The sequence below is a fragment of the Parus major genome, chromosome 2, assembly GCF_001522545.3.
Source record: "Parus major isolate Abel chromosome 2, Parus_major1.1, whole genome shotgun sequence".
Classification (NCBI taxonomy): domain Eukaryota; kingdom Metazoa; phylum Chordata; class Aves; order Passeriformes; family Paridae; genus Parus; species Parus major.
Genome location: NC_031769.1, coordinates 58,274,097 through 58,289,766, shown reverse-complemented (window position 1 = coordinate 58,289,766; position 15,670 = coordinate 58,274,097). Strand labels below are relative to the sequence as shown.

Below are 15,670 nucleotides of genomic sequence, written 5' to 3'. Positions count from 1 at the left end.
TAGAAAATTATTAAAGCACTCTAAGATACTGGCATAAATTTGGTGACACAAACAAGTGAAGAGACTCAGGATGGCTTGAAGCCATTTAAACTCCTTGAATCTAGGTGCCCCTCCCCACAGGTTACAATTCTGTGAAAGAACCACACAAACATAATGAGTCTGAGCTTATAGCTCACTTACATGAGAGAGCTTCAAAGTCTGGCTGTGCCTGTGCTCCATTTCCCCACTATAGTCAGCAGGGTGACTGATTAAGCTCCACTCATAGGTATAGGCTGTTTCTAAGAGCAATAACACAGCATAAGAACAATCAGTTTTGTGTTCAAGATAAACCCAGAAAACAAAGAACTCAAGGTCACCACTCATCAGATAAAATGCTACAGTATGAAATTAGGACTGCTGCTGCTTAAGCCTGTAAAATTAAGCAGTATGACCACATGTTAAACTCCCAGTGTGTTGCAACTTGGTAAAACAGCAAGGATGTAATGGACTTCACAAATAATAGACTTCTTCACAAAAACTCACTTCATGTGAAGTTATACTTTACATAGCTACTTATGAAATATCTTTTACTTGCTCCTGCAATTCAAAAGATGGCAGTTTTAAGGCAAATGCTGCATTCAAAATCTATTTTACTGCCTCCCCTGAGCTTTACAGCAAGATGCTAAAAACTAGGCCACATCATCTTTTGTCAAAAATTACACTTTCTATTGAACCATCTGGCTAATAAGTTCAGGTTCTGAAAGCAAAAGCCACTTAAAAAAAAAAAAATCCTCTTTAAAAATCCAACGAACAAAATCCTTTCTGCAGTTAGAGCCACAAAAGAGGCCGTATTATAAATGACAAAAATTGTTGTATCCCAAGTGATGGATAGACAAATTCACATAACTCAGAACTTGTTTGCATTTACAAGTTGGTAGATATGTGCATCTCCTTGCGTACCAAGGCATTGAACTCACCTGTAGATGGTGGTGGGACAGCAAAGGCATTAAGTTCAACCTCGTTTTTGGGTAACATCACTTGTATGTTATTTCCAGCAGACACAGTAAGTTCTTTAACTGCATATAAGACAGGATGAGTAAACTACATTATAACAGACTAAACTGATATAAACCTAGTATCTTCTAATATTATTTGCAAGGGATTAAGTAAAATTTGACAAGTACTCTACTGAGAACAGGCAATGATAATTTAAAAAAAAATTCCTTAATACAGTATAAAATAATGATCTATTTAATCATGACTATGATTCCCTCACTTTTTAACAAAGTTTTTCTCTTTTCCAACTATGAAGTGACATTTCCCCTATTTCTGTTTCAGAGAAAAGCATTCTCATTATTCCTTCATACCAGAGGTAACAACACTCTGCATAAAGAGTTATGCATTTTTCTCAGTATCTGGAAGTGCAGGAATTAAAAAAAGACAATTTCAGAAGACAAAAAAAGCTAGAAAAGTAGAGCTTTAATATCACACCTTCTTTCACCAAGAAGTACTACTTCTATGTTTGTGTGGCACTTGTAAGGCAGGTTCCAATGTCCATCTTGTGTTCCTTTTAAAAAAATCCACTTGCATAGCAGGGCAAATAGTTATTTCTTATCTGAACTGCCCATTCAGTCCACTTGCTATCCAGTCCTTGTCTGTGAAAACTTTTCCCTTTCAAAAAATGCCAAAGTACACAAAAACAGCCCCTAGCAGAAACATACCAAAACACAACTTAGGGAAAGTTTGTTTAGTCCTGTATTACAAATCTTTTAAATATCTTGCTTTTAATATTGGGGAACCACAGAAAAAAAGTTCTCTGAAGGCAGCATTCACTGGTGTCTGAATGTCCAACTTACAAATGCAGAAGAGATGCCAAAGAAGCCACTCAGCTGTGGCAGCTGATGGGTCTAAAAATGGATGAAGTGAAGACACTGACAGCACACTTTCTGTCACTGCTACTTAAATTCACCCAAGGTTTCACAGTTGATCATGGAAGTTGCCCTGCACACCTGTGAAGCGAAGGCTTGCACTTGGACCTTCACATGAGAGGATAATAAAATGTCTAGAAGAGGATGATGGTAAAAAGAGAGAAGGAGGGACTGTCATTGGGACTTTCTAGACAGTCTGGCTGAGAACACAGAAACTTTAGGCAATCTTTGTATATAGCAGTACCTATAGTGAGATTCATCACAACCTTCCCTTCACCTTCTTCTTCCGAACTCCTTTTTGGACCTTCTTCAACCTACTCTTTCACAGGAGGAGGAAGAAGAGCTGCCTAGTCAACAGTTGGTAATGATGATCCATTATCTTGGAGAGGAATCTCTTGTAGCTCGTGTCTTCTTGTTACCTTCTATTGCTATCCTGGCTGCCAGGTTGAAATTTTGGTAGAGGGTGTCAAGAATGTCCCAAACCAGACTTTCTCTACCAGGAACAAAGGTCTTAGGTCTCCACATCCCTCAGTACGTTAGGAGTGCAAAAAACACATGTGTGCTTCTCTGTTTCTTGTGGCCCTTCTAACCCTTTGTCAGAGTGCACAGAGAGGCAGGAAACTCAGCAGGAGAAAGGAGATACACGAACATACACACAGAATTTAACACAACTACAGAGGACATGGTGGTTAAAAATCCTTTTCAAAATAAAACCATTTGTTCTGCAGCTGTAAGTGTGATAAGCTTCCCAACAGTTTTGAAATTAGAGCAAAACTTTGCTTTCCCAGGATTTGGAGGCCACATTCTCCACCATTAAGGACTTCCTGCACTTCCTCAGGTCCCACCTATGCTGCTGCATGGTATCTGGTAACTACAGATAGGCTACTACTGCAGAGTTTCTAAGAGGGAACAATGTTCCAATGAGTCACACCAAAAATAAAAATATGGCTAGAAGAGACTATTCTGAAATCCCAGAAAGACTCAGGGATTGGTTACCAAGTAAAAAAGAACATAAATCACTTAAATCCAGTTTTAATCGCTGCTTTTTACTTTGCTGTATTTCCTTGAGTTGTCATTTCCCACTAATGGTGGACTTGGTCAGGGCTTTGCCTCAAAATTAAGTGACTACAGGGTCTGGGGTTTACAGTGTTACTAAGGTTACTGTAGGTCTACAGGTTTAAAGTGGGATTATGTAACATTTAGATAAAGAATGAGCTCTTACTAACAACAGTTTGGAAACCTGACAGTAGAAAAGGCGTGCCCACCCTCTGTTCAACCTGCAGGTACCCCCCAGATCTCCAGCTATGTTGAAACATTACCTGCTTTAGCAGCAGTAGCAGGTGGTGTGAACTGCTGCATGGGCTCAGATGGTGCGGTATTAGTGGGAAGTAGCATGATCCCATCTTCAGTGGCATTCTCTGGGGCTGCTGTGGGAGTCTGGGTTTTCTCTGATATGCCTGGGAAGAAATCTTCTTTATCTGAAGAAGAGGAAGGTGTAGCAGCCTGAAAAGAGGAATTATAGGGAAAGACTTGTGAGACATTTTTCACATTTCTAGATTTAGAGATGTTTTTTTAATAGCATGTAGGATGACCCTAGAAATTTATGTTACTAGGAGATTTTATTCATGTACAGAATGCCCATTGAACAAGAACTGTGTTTTTTTTTCCAATAAGGCTTTGTAATGAATGCTAATAAATTTCCAAGTTTCAAATGTAGAACACTCATGGGGCAACCTGGAATATAACTAAGGCTACCAGTTATCAAAATATTAAAAAAATCAGTACAACAGGTCTAAATACAGTTATAAATCTTTACAAGCCAATGTCAGAAAGTCTGAGTGGTATTATTGTCTTTGTACCATACACAAATATAAGAGAATCCTTGCTTCTTATGACATCTGCTCAGTACACAAATTGCTCATGCCTTTTTATCTCCTCAACAGTAATTATTAAATACCCTACATGTCTCTACTACAAGCATCAAGCAGCACTGCCTTACCTTGTTAGTAAATCAGAACTGCAGCAAAGGACATGGCAAGTGTGGCACAAATAACTGAGCACTGGGTTAATCTTGCCTTTAAACAACCCATTACTTGCAACGGGCCAGCAGGTTTTCCATATTATTCTTAAGACTTATTTCTGATCTAATGATATGGGGAAAGCATTTTTCCAGTTATGGCTACTGTGTTTGGCATGTGAAGGTACAGAAAAATACTATTATTCATACATCATCTATTAAGTGAAGAATAGGATTATGAAGGTTAGTAAAGCCTACACTTACATCACAAACGGCTGAGGTGAAAAGGGACCTCCAGAGATAGCCCAGTTCAGCCCCCACCCCCAAATCAGAGTAAGTTACAGCAGACTGCTCAGGACCAAGTTCAGTCAGTATCTCCAAGGACAGAGAATCTACCTCTCTGGAAAACTTCCACTGTTTGGCCATTCTCAAAGAAAAAAAGGATGGGGTTTAGTGTTTAAATAAAATTCCTTGTATTTAATTTTGTGTCCATTTGTGTCTTGTCCTACCACTGAACAACATTGAGAAGAGCCTGGCTCCCATCTTCTTCACACACATCAGAGCTAATCATACACATCTGCAAAATTCCCTGAACCCTCTCTGCTCAAGGCTGAACAGTCCCAACTCCCTCCTCTTTGCATTTCAGGTGCTCTACTTTCCCTTTGTAGTTTGCCTCCCTAGGAAATAAGAGCAGCCCTGCCTTGTGGACAGGAGAAAAAACTCCCTGTGTAGGTGGGAATGTGACAGCAATGCCAGGAATTGGTTCTTCCCTGCCTGCAAGGAAACAGAGAACATAGAAGTCATCTGCAACTCCATCTCAACCTTCAGCAATGGACACAAAGAAAAGATCCCTGTGGCAGTGTCAGGGATTGCAGCTGCCCACCCTTGAGGATGCTGAGGACAACACTGTTGTGCACCGGCTGCACTTTTAGGTGAGTCTGTAACACAGACACCACCTCCAGCTCTGCTCCATATGCACAGTACTCTCTGAGCAGCTGGACACTGATAGGATCAGGGACTGCAGCTCCCCTAAAGCAGTGCCTTCAGGAATCTCACCCTTGACAGCATCATGTAAAAGGAGAGCCTCAAGCCCATGCTGCCTTGTATCTTGACAAAAGCTCTTTCCTCCAGATAGGTCTCCTTTACATACTCACTCCACCCCTCATCTTCATAAAGGATTTTCTTCCCATACTTGGGCAAATCATAGTGTTCTTTTGCCTTCTCAATTTGAGGGAAGTCTACTTTCCTGAGCTTCCTCTGGTTTCTCTCCTCTCCTCATTCTTTGCCAATCTGGCAGCTGAAAAGCAGCCATCATGGCTTTGAAGGACAGATAGAGACAAAGTCACCTCAAACAAACCTTCCAGGGTGCCTCTTCTGCAGTGGCACTAAACATCACTTCAGTCAGCAAGCTTAGGCAAGACACTGCAGTCAAAAAAGGTGCCCTGTGGCACTGTCACATCTGAAGCAGTGCCACAGCCAAAAAGAACAAACTAAAAATGTTATCAGACAGCAGACAACTGGGGCAGGGACAATATCAGAAATTAAGTTCTCAGACAGAAACTATTATTGAGAGATTTGCTGGAACAGATGTGGAGGGTGAGATTAACCTAAATTCCAGCTTGGGAAGTCAAAGTAAAAGGAAAGAAAAGAATTCTTTCTGGAAGTGAGTCTGATAGGCAGTTGGTAGGGACTTTGTGGGTTGTTTGCTTTTACCCTTTTTTACAGCCACTATTGCTTGATACAAATACACCAGTGGCGAGGGCCCACATCCTCCAGTTCTCTGGATTTGACTTGAGAAATCTCTTGAGAATTCCAACAGAAAATAAGAACAATCATATAACATGGAGTACAGACTTCAAAATAGAAAGAAAGGTAAATCTAAATATCAGAACATCTTTCAGGGGTCTTATACATCCTCTATGGATCAAGTCAATGTATTTTTAACCAAACGGAACTGCTCAGCTTCTGCAGGCCTCAAAGCTGAAACAAAGCCAAATCAAGAGATGAACATCTATGATATTCAACTGTGTTCTAAGTCTTAAATATGAATTCTGAAGGCAAGCCAATCAGACACTAAAAGGTTCACCATCACATATAGTCTGTCAGCCATCTTAAGGTTTCTTAGGTAGAGATTTATGCATTTTGACTGCACTATTATCCCTGCAAATACAGTAAGCACAAGAATTAAGTCAGACCTTAGCTATTGAGTAAATGCTTGGAACATTGCAGCATCAACATAGCAGCAGCTAGACTCTGACTAAGAACTGAAAAATCTTACTTGGCTTAGCAGATCAGCAGTTAACTGGAAATTTTAAAAAGAAAATTAATTCTTTGCCGATATCTAACTTCAAGGATGAGCAGCACTGCAGATTTCTGTTCTGGGCAGCTGGACAGCACATACTCTACAGATTTCTGAATGTACTCATGTTATTGAGCTGCCAGAGGGTGACAGTCCATAGGATCCCTCTGAACTCTGATATAAACCCAACAGTCAGGTGACTCACTTAAATGACAAACCCTATCTTCCCTCTCCCAAATCACATACATAAGCTCCCTGCACCTGACTGCATTTATGACAAGGATGCTCCAAGGGCACAGACTCCAGAGGTCTGTGTTTGGTTGGTTTCAGAGTTTAAAATCTCTGTGCAGGAGCTTGCTCAAAGAACACAGCACCTGAGGACACCACATCCTGCTGACTACTGTGAAGGAAGGGAATCAGGGACTCGCATTTTTGCCACCTTGCTTTGTCTGGCTTGTCAAAACAGCTTTGTCTGGAAGCTGCAGTAGGGAGTGCGTCAGCACAGATCCAGGAACAGAGATACAGAATTGCTGTGGCAGAATTGAGAGGATTATATGAAAACATTGTATAATGTGCAATTAACAGGACAATTCATTAAACTTGGTAGTAAGCATGATTTTAAGACCTTCATATTTTCATAACCTGTATTAAAACACCACAGTTTGAGAGGTTGTTTGGATTATGTAACAACAAAAAAACTATTTGGAGACCTCTCAGCATTTTCAATCCAGTGTAAAAGTTTAAGATTTCCTTCATAACAAAATTTGGTTTTCAAAAACCAACATTTTTTTTTCAGAAGAAAACACAAATATGTGCTAAACAATCTGAATGAGATTTGATGAAAATTTCTGCTTGCTGGAGAAGGAGACACAGAAGAAGGAAATCCTACCACCTGAATATATCACAGGCAGCTTCTGTTTCACTAGGGTCACAAATAAAATTCCCAAACCAGAAAAACTTGAGGCCAAGCTGAAAATTTATGTTAGAAACACCTGGCAGGGCTTAGGTGGGCAGAGGACTGGCTGCAGAGGCCACCCTGGTAGTCCCAGTTGGTTTGGCAGTGGATGGAATCAAGTCACCATGCACCACCACGGCAGCCTCTGAAGCCTAGTCAAAAAAGGGCAATTGCCACTGTGAGCAGGGGACACAGGAGGATGTGGGGGGATGCACAACAGAGACACATGAGAGGAAACATCTGGAAGCAAACATTATTGTGCACAGGGGTGGAGACACCCTCATGGAAACATGCACTGCATGCCACCTCCCAGGGAAATGAGGCCCACAGAGAAGCCCACAGTAGTGCAGATGAAACAAAAAGGAAGGAACAGAGGCAGAAAAGAGAAAAAAAGTGACAAGTGGCAAAAAGGAGACTGCCACCTACTGATCCCAACTTCCTGTACAACCTGTTTCCTCACCAAAGAGACTGAGCATGATCTGTAGTGAAAGGAAGGGGAGTGGAGACTAGGAAGGGGAGAGGAGGTTGTCTAGACTGAGGTTGATTATAGGGAAGGTCAGAGAAAACTATTTACTAAAACTGCACATCATCTCCATTTCTCCACACATCTCTAAATTCAAAGGATTCTCATCTAGGAAACAAAGGTTTCTTAGGCTTTGGCAGCTTATGAAAGCCTTCCATTTCCCCAGATTCTTTCTTTACATTAATAGAAAGCCTTTAGAGTAATTTCTCAATAAATGTCTTGAACAGCTTTTGATGTTATCCCGCTAATGTGCTTTCTACAGCTCTGCTCACACAGCACATCCCAACCACCTTCTAACTATACTTGTCTTATCAGTTATTCAGCATCATTATAAGCTCTGGCTAAAGACTGACCCAGGTTTGGAGTTTCATCCCTTCTGCACTGAAAGCAGCAAGCTCATTCCCCAGCCTTTCTATTGGAATTTCAGTGGCGGTGCTAGCATAATGTTAGCATAATATAAAGATCACACAAGAATGACTCCTCTGTGTCCCAGTGAGAAATAGGTTTCTCTCCATTTCACTTCACAATAAACTCCCATCTACACAGTGTAGAAAGAGAAGGCAAAATCTTTATATTCTGGTTGGGGTAGGAAAATCGAAGTAGAGATCTACAAAGTAGGCTTGGCCATATATATTTATCACTGCTGCAGGATGCGAAATGTCAACTTTCATAAAATGGTATTCACGTGATCCCTTAGAGACGGGGAACAAACTTGCTCAGCTCTGACACATAGTTTAGGTGAACTCAAAATTTTACAACTCCTTTAAGGTGCTGACAGTTCAGTCAGCAGGGATCCTGACAATTGGCTAAAAATTAGGACCATGCTAACGGGTCTTCCATTAGATAGCAATATGCAATGGAAACAAGTTTCAAGTGTGATGGAGCACAGAGCTACTGCAGGTTCTTGGCATGGCTTGATTTCCATCACACTACACAGGCAGGAACTAAAAGATGCTTGCAAGTTTCCCCTAGCAGATGGAAGGAAATATGGGAGATTAATTTAGTATAGCAGCGGTTGGGTGTCCTTAATTTTAATTTTTTAATTTTGTAAGAACAGCTCAGCTATTGCCCTGTGTTAGAACTAACTGCAGCACTAGTGTTGGAGTCTGAGATACAGTGTGTATGCCCTTGTTTTTAATATTTAGTTCTAGAATTCAAAGAAACACTGATTTTCATATAATATGAAATTCATGGGCATGTTTTCATGGTGATACATGAGAACAAATGCTAAAGTTAAATAAGAAAAGTGTAAATGTGTAGATTAGAAAGTTTCTTGAATCACTGGGTGAATGGGTTGAGGTTTAGAGTTTAAGGTAGTTTAGAGAGGAGGGGACAAGATGGAGGATTTAGGGTGTTGTCTCTTGTCTTTCTTCTTCATGTTCTTTCCCAGGGGGTTTTGGGTAGTAGTAGGTGATTGGGTAGAAAATGCCGCAGTGCAGCACAAAGGTGTTGGGTCATTGGGTCACTAATAAAAATAACTTAGTTGGCACCTGTTAATTGGGTAAATGGACATATAAAAGACCTTGAAGAAGATCTTTGTTAGCCATTTTACCCCTTTACTATCATAGTGCACATAGCTCCTTGTACCTTGTAATGCTGATAAGAAAAAATAAACAACTGAGGCCGAACGAGAGAAAAAAACTCGCCTCCCGTCTCATCAATCTTCAGTTCAAAGGGAAAAGAACCCAAATCCAAAAGTCCATAAAGAGACACACTAGTGCATGACAGAATGTCACTCTAGATTTTATTAGCAGGGACAGTCTACTTTGGTATCATACTCTTCATATGTACACATATACATACATTTTGCATACTAAGAAAAAAACCCAAACAATATCTACTCCTCTCACCTAAACCCCATGTTAATTATGCTCATTTTGAGATGTGCATGGTAGGAACTTTTTAAAACATGTCTCCCATCATCAGCTCTGCTTGCAGTAGTAGTACCAGTTTTTAGCTTGCCACAGCACTCGTTCTGTTGTCAAGTGTTCCTCCATACACATGAAGATGAGTTCTAATCTCTTTTCACTTGTGCCAATACACTCCAGACCAACTTAGTCAGTCATAAAAGTCACAGGCTACCTACAGGACTCTACAGGAAGTGGTCCTTGAAAAGCAACCTGCTATCATGGCCTCCACTTAACTCCAGGGCAGTCTCCCTTGCCATTCTTCCAAACAGATCCTAAAGTAGGCCAAAGACTGCTCTACTATAGCCCTTAGTTGTGACCCTGCTTCCTCACTAATTCCTGCCCCTCCTAGGAGCTTCTACCTCATGCCTGAATCCCTAACTAATCCCTTGGTTCCTGCAAGGGTGAGGTCCGGTGGAGTCTCTCTCCTCAACTCCTGGAAGCAATTCAAAGCAATAACATTCTTTTAAGTTATCAACAAACTTCACAATCTTTCTGCACAGCTTTTACCCTGCTCTCTTGCTCTCCCAGTAGGTATTGGTGTGTCTTAAATCCACCATGAGCACCAAGGCTGTTAACAGGAGACTCCATCCAGTTACCTGAAATCTTTATCTGTTTCTTATGACTTGCTGCTCTCCACACATCAGTTATTTCCTCCCAGAACTGCATTTATCACAGATTTAGTTTCAAATTTCTTATTTGCTTGCATTTTTTTTCCCTACAGTAACAATAAATGGCAATAAATTATCATTTTTACAGCAAGAGATACTTGCTGGTTACAAAATCTTGTGGAATTTTTAGCAGGTCTGCAAACATTGATCAATTTCCTCTTTCCTTTGGCAAGGAGAGTCAAACCCAGGGAACCTGAATTTACAGCCTGTTTAAACTTCCAACTGAACACATCCTGTTCTTAAGAAACTAAGGCGCCTTGAGCCTCAACTGATCAAACTAGTTGGCATAAATAGAGAACAGGTGCACCTTATGTAAATAGAGAACAGATGCATCTTACTTACACTGATTTATTTACTGTATTTTAAGTAATTAATTTATTTTTCTAATTATCAGACTCAAAGTTTCTGAGAAACACCTTATCCACTTCATCCTGCTACACATCATGGTCCAAAACTGCAATCATCCCCCCTGAAGTTCCATGCCCCTCTCAAGTTTTAAAAGCATTACAAAAATTAACTCAGTGCTTACATCTGTAACACCACTGTGCATTAGTAGCATAAAACCCATGAAGCAGGCCTAATTTTATTGATGGAATAGCTTATGTTCCCCAGTCTTGGCCTTTGGATACCAGAGGATCTACTAGTACTGCTCTGCTAACTTCTTGCAGTGAGTCACAGGGGTCAGACGTAAGCACCACTGTAACACTATTACACCAGGTCCAGGTGCATTTGTACACTTTCAAGGAAACCTCACAGTGCCCTAAAAGGAACTTCACTCCTTATCATCTGATGGGAAAAAAAAAAAAAAAAAAAGTCTTTTAGTGATTCACCTGCTTCTTAAAACAATCCTATTCCTTTCAGCCACTTCTACATGGTAACACGACAGTAAGTCATTTGACAATTGTAATATTTCAAAGCAATAATCTAAGATTTTCACATATTTGAAAACTAAAATAATTTCCAAATAGCCTCACCGTACTCTGCCTGCTTCCTGAGGGGCAAACATACCTCTTTTTGAAAAGCATCCTCAGTTTGTGCAAGAAGTGGAACAGCTGCTTCCCTTTCAAATGTCTTCCCAGGGGGTGGTGTAATTTCCAGAAGGGATGACCTGTCTGTGGAGTGTTCATTGATGGAAATCAGTTCAGAGTTATTTTTATTCAGAAGACTCTCTACTTTCCCAGCCTCCCCTTTCTTTTCAGCAAAATCTTCCTGGTTATCTCCATCATCACCCGTGGAAGTGTTGAAGCCATTTTCACCTGCCACCATGAGGCCCCAGTCAGCATAATCCATACTGTCCTTCTGCTCGTGTTTGATGCCCACCTGAAAGGGGTCCTGCTCCAACTCTTTATAATCATCAATGTACTCAGGTATCTCCTCAAGGCTGGGATCTTTTCCAAGCAGAGACAGCTTCTTCAGGCTACTCATTTCCTCTGACGGCTCATTCTGGAGTCCCACAGAGTGGACCATGCTTGGGATCACTTGCCCAAACCCTAGCAGTGAGGCTGGCCTCTGAGAAGGCCTCAGCACAAAGGTAAGGTAGGACTTCACAGTTTCAATTTTTTTAGGTTCACAATTGTCCTTGTGTTGGCAGCTCACGATGTAACAGCGCCGTTCGAACATCCAAGACAAGTCACAACCAGAGAGGTCACAACACGCTGCGATGCAGTCGGACACTGACAAAGCGTGAGGAACTCGCATGATTTTAGTGGTTTCTAAGTTGGGAGATATTACTGCACCTGAGTATGTGGCTCCTTCTCTGCACTGCTCACAACTGGAACCTGCAACAACACCACCAACATAAGGTACAGCACTACAACCAACCCATAATATAGTTTTCTGTGACCATAAATGGCTTACAATGCAGAGACAGGTGGTAGCCTCTTTAAAAAAGCTCATCTCCTTTCACTAACATCACCACTACCTTTTTAAAGCATGTCCCTTTGCAGTACTATTTGTACTTTGGAGGATTTTTCAGTGTAGGACCTTGACATATTTTGCAGAAGTACCTTTTACTCCTGCGCTACAAATTCAAATACATAGAGATGAAAACAAGTTGCCAATACTTAAAAACAAGAACAGAGAATTTAAATAAATAAATAAATAAATAGGTACCTCCATTATTACCATAGCATGTAAAAACACGTCTTAAAATGCAAATAAGGTGCTGTAGCATGTCTGTTTCACTTCAGGCAGAAGGGAGCAAAACTCTAAATAGGAGAAAGATTTGCCATCTCATCTGAATGTCATGAAGAGTTCCTCACTCCAACATACTTACTGATCTTAATACAAAACCTGGATGAATTTCTCAAACTTTTTCTGCTTTACCCACAAGTTCATGTGAAAACCCAAGAGCTTGCTCCAGTATGGAGCTTTTTCCTTTATTTGCAGTAAAGCTGCAATCTTTTAACATGACAACAGAATTATTTTCATAGCACATTATAGACTGAGTGTGAAATGGTCAAAAAAAAGCATGAATCAACATGTTATATATTCCAGTCAGTTTTTAACATCTTTTCTAGGTGTTTTTTCCCTGATATAACTACTCTTCAGTATTCCTCTCCCTAAAATCTGATTATGCTTCAAGAAAGTTGAGTAAAACCAGAAAACTATTCGCATTGGTTTTTATGACTCAATGAATGAAAGCAAAGGTGCCCCTACTGTGGAGCTAACACAGGAATGGAATACAAAGCTGACTTTGCTTTGTACCTCTTTATTCACAATACTATAGGTCCGGAAAAATGAAATCACAGAGTAGGAATAGGCTGGCAATAGGGGTTAGGTGTGAATATGAGCTGCAGAGATTCTCTAAGAGATGCAATGTGTCCAGTCCCCACCACCTCATCTGGGCTGAACTGCAGCACACTCCTTCACAATACATGGTCTGAATACATCTATCAAAATATATGTGAGGAATCAAACTGCCCAGGAAGAATGTAAAGCTTGAAAAGTAGGTTAGTCCAATGCAAAAAAACCCCAAAAACAAATCAAACAAACAAACAAAAATTGCACCACATACTGAGGGACATAGTGGGAAGGATGGTTTTGCAGAGTTGGCTGTGTGGGGTAAGGAAAAGCATGAAATGAAAAAAAAAAATTAAAGACTGATGTCTTGCAAATAGATATAGCTGAATAGGAAGCTGACAAAATGGATAAAGAGATTCAAGTACCACTTTTCTTACTGCAGCCACTCCTTCACACAGAGCTAGGATGCCGTCAACTGTTCCACTTTATACTTTCAGTGAAAAAAATCTATCCAGGGAAACATGCACTTAAAACCATCTATCCTATTCTTACACAGCCCAGACATGAAGCATCCTTATCTGTACCCAGAAGATGCTAAAGATTTCTGCATTTCTTTTCTGTTATACTGCATATAAATATTTCCTCTACATTCCCTTTTACCTCCAAGAACATAAGGCCTTGGCAGATACTTGGAATTGTCATCACAATTTTTTTGTCTTTCCTTTGTCTGCACAACTTAGAACAGGAGAGCCAGACAAACTCTGGGTTAAAATGAAGTATAGGAGTGAGGTATCCCATTCAACCATTCTGTCCTTTTGCAACTCATATGCATTTAGTTAGTCCTATAACTCTGTAGAGAGATAAGAAACAGGCCTTTAAAAAGGTAAAACAGAAACATGACTCTGTGCAAATATGTAAAAAAATCATTACAATGAATACTTTAGGAACAGCACTATTAATGTGGGCCAAAAAGCTCCTTTCATGAAAGCTCCTTTCATCCCCCCGACTTTAACTTATTCCTGAAAGTGAAGAGTGTGTTTAAAAAACCCAAACAACTGAAGGATTCACTATTTATTTGTTCAGAACAGAATGACCAGCAGTTCTTGTTTTAAAGCCAAGCCTACACAACTGGGACGCTCCATAGCTCTAACCGGAGGCCAGACTTCAAGTCCTCAATAAGCTTCAAATCTCACTCCACCACTTTCAGTTTGACATATCAGTTATCATACTGCAGAGTCAACATTCCTCAAAGTTCATGGTGCTTCCTTAGCCATAGAGAGAAACAAGTCCAGCACATTCCTAAGATGATACATGACTTTGAACCTAGATCTCCCAGGCACATAGCCTATCCACAAACCTTGGCTAGATGGAAGTTTCATCTCTTGCTTTTTCTAGCATTACACCTGAGTTGAATTGTAGCAGTAATGCTACAAAGGATGCAAGAAAGGATGAATTGTATCAGGCTATTTCAGCCTCACACTGGCTGCGTCCACTAGTTGTCTTCACATGAAAAATATACTTAGAGTGACCTTGATCTGATTTCTAATTTCATATTCTCTTTCATCTAATCTCCAGTCTGCAGTGGACTCAAATAGAGACAGCGAGGTCTTTTATTTGCAGAAAATTTACTGGGAGTGTACCACATGAAAGGTCACTTAGTAACATTTGTATCTGCTACAGTATTACTCACCGTGTAAGGTCATAGCACAGAGATTTTATTTTAGTTAACTGATCTCAGGAATAAAACCACTGTTCTACTCTGACGGCAAAAACCAGCATCATGCAATTCTGTTTGTTTCAGAAGTACTCATTCAAGTTATCAACAGGTAGACTGATTCCCTTTGTTAAAAGCCCTAAAAACCCACTGGAACATGAGTCAATAGCCTAAAACTTCTGCAAAGGTTAAGTGTTAGCTGCATCCTGTTACATATACACTAGGACAACACTGACATATCCAAAGACCTAGTCAGGCAAGATGGCAACCTTAAAAAAATCCCAACCTATATCTCCCACCAAAATCCTAATAGTCAAACTGTGGAATATAGTCTCATTTTAAAGAGATTCCCTCATTTCTTTGAGCTTTCACCTCTTTCTTGAGATTTCACCTCTTTTTGAGCTTCACACTTCTGCTCCTTCACATCTTGAAACAAGAGTCCACTGATGTCAAGAGCCTATCAGGAACACAGCTGTTCCCCTATTGCAGCTTGCTAGAGACCTTTCCTCAAGTGGGCATGGAAACCTAAGAGTTGTTCTTCCTTATGCTTGCACAGCCATAAGCACTTGAACGACTTGGTGGCAAGTGTTCTCTAGTCAGCCAGTAGCAAATTGTGAGGGTGTGCTAACATTGAGGTCATCACAGCTAATTACCCCAGCAGGAAGCCCTGCAAGGACAGAACTATCCAGTCTGCTTGCTTTCCCTAGCAGCGAGCCCTGTAAGAAGAAGTAGAAAGAAGGGGCAAGAGAAAATGTACAGTAACAGAGAAAAGCTCAGATTCAGACCTTACACCAAGAAAAATCACATTTCACCAGAATCCCACTACCTTTTTGCTGGCAGCATAGCATTGAGGGTCCACATAGAACATCATTCTCACAGCCTAAAAGTCTCTGAACTACCTGACCATGGATGATCATAGGATGTAGCAGTTTGCT

The 15,670-nt window shown here is 40.5% G+C and overlaps 1 protein-coding gene across 2 annotated transcripts in view; it reads right to left on the bottom strand.

The window, feature by feature from the left end:
* The window catches only part of KIAA0319 (KIAA0319 ortholog), a 48,492-nt gene that overhangs the window by 24,596 nt on the left and 8,226 nt on the right, over window positions 1-15,670 (bottom strand). For both annotated transcript variants that reach the window (XM_015620234.2, XM_015620236.2), the window contains exons 3-6: window positions 11,288-12,057; window positions 3,227-3,410; window positions 957-1,055; window positions 181-278 (exon numbers count right to left, since the gene is read on the bottom strand). In XM_015620234.2, coding sequence (XP_015475720.1) covers window positions 181-278; window positions 957-1,055; window positions 3,227-3,410; window positions 11,288-12,057 — 1,151 coding nt within the window. The remainder of the gene's footprint in view (window positions 1-180; window positions 279-956; window positions 1,056-3,226; window positions 3,411-11,287; window positions 12,058-15,670) is intronic.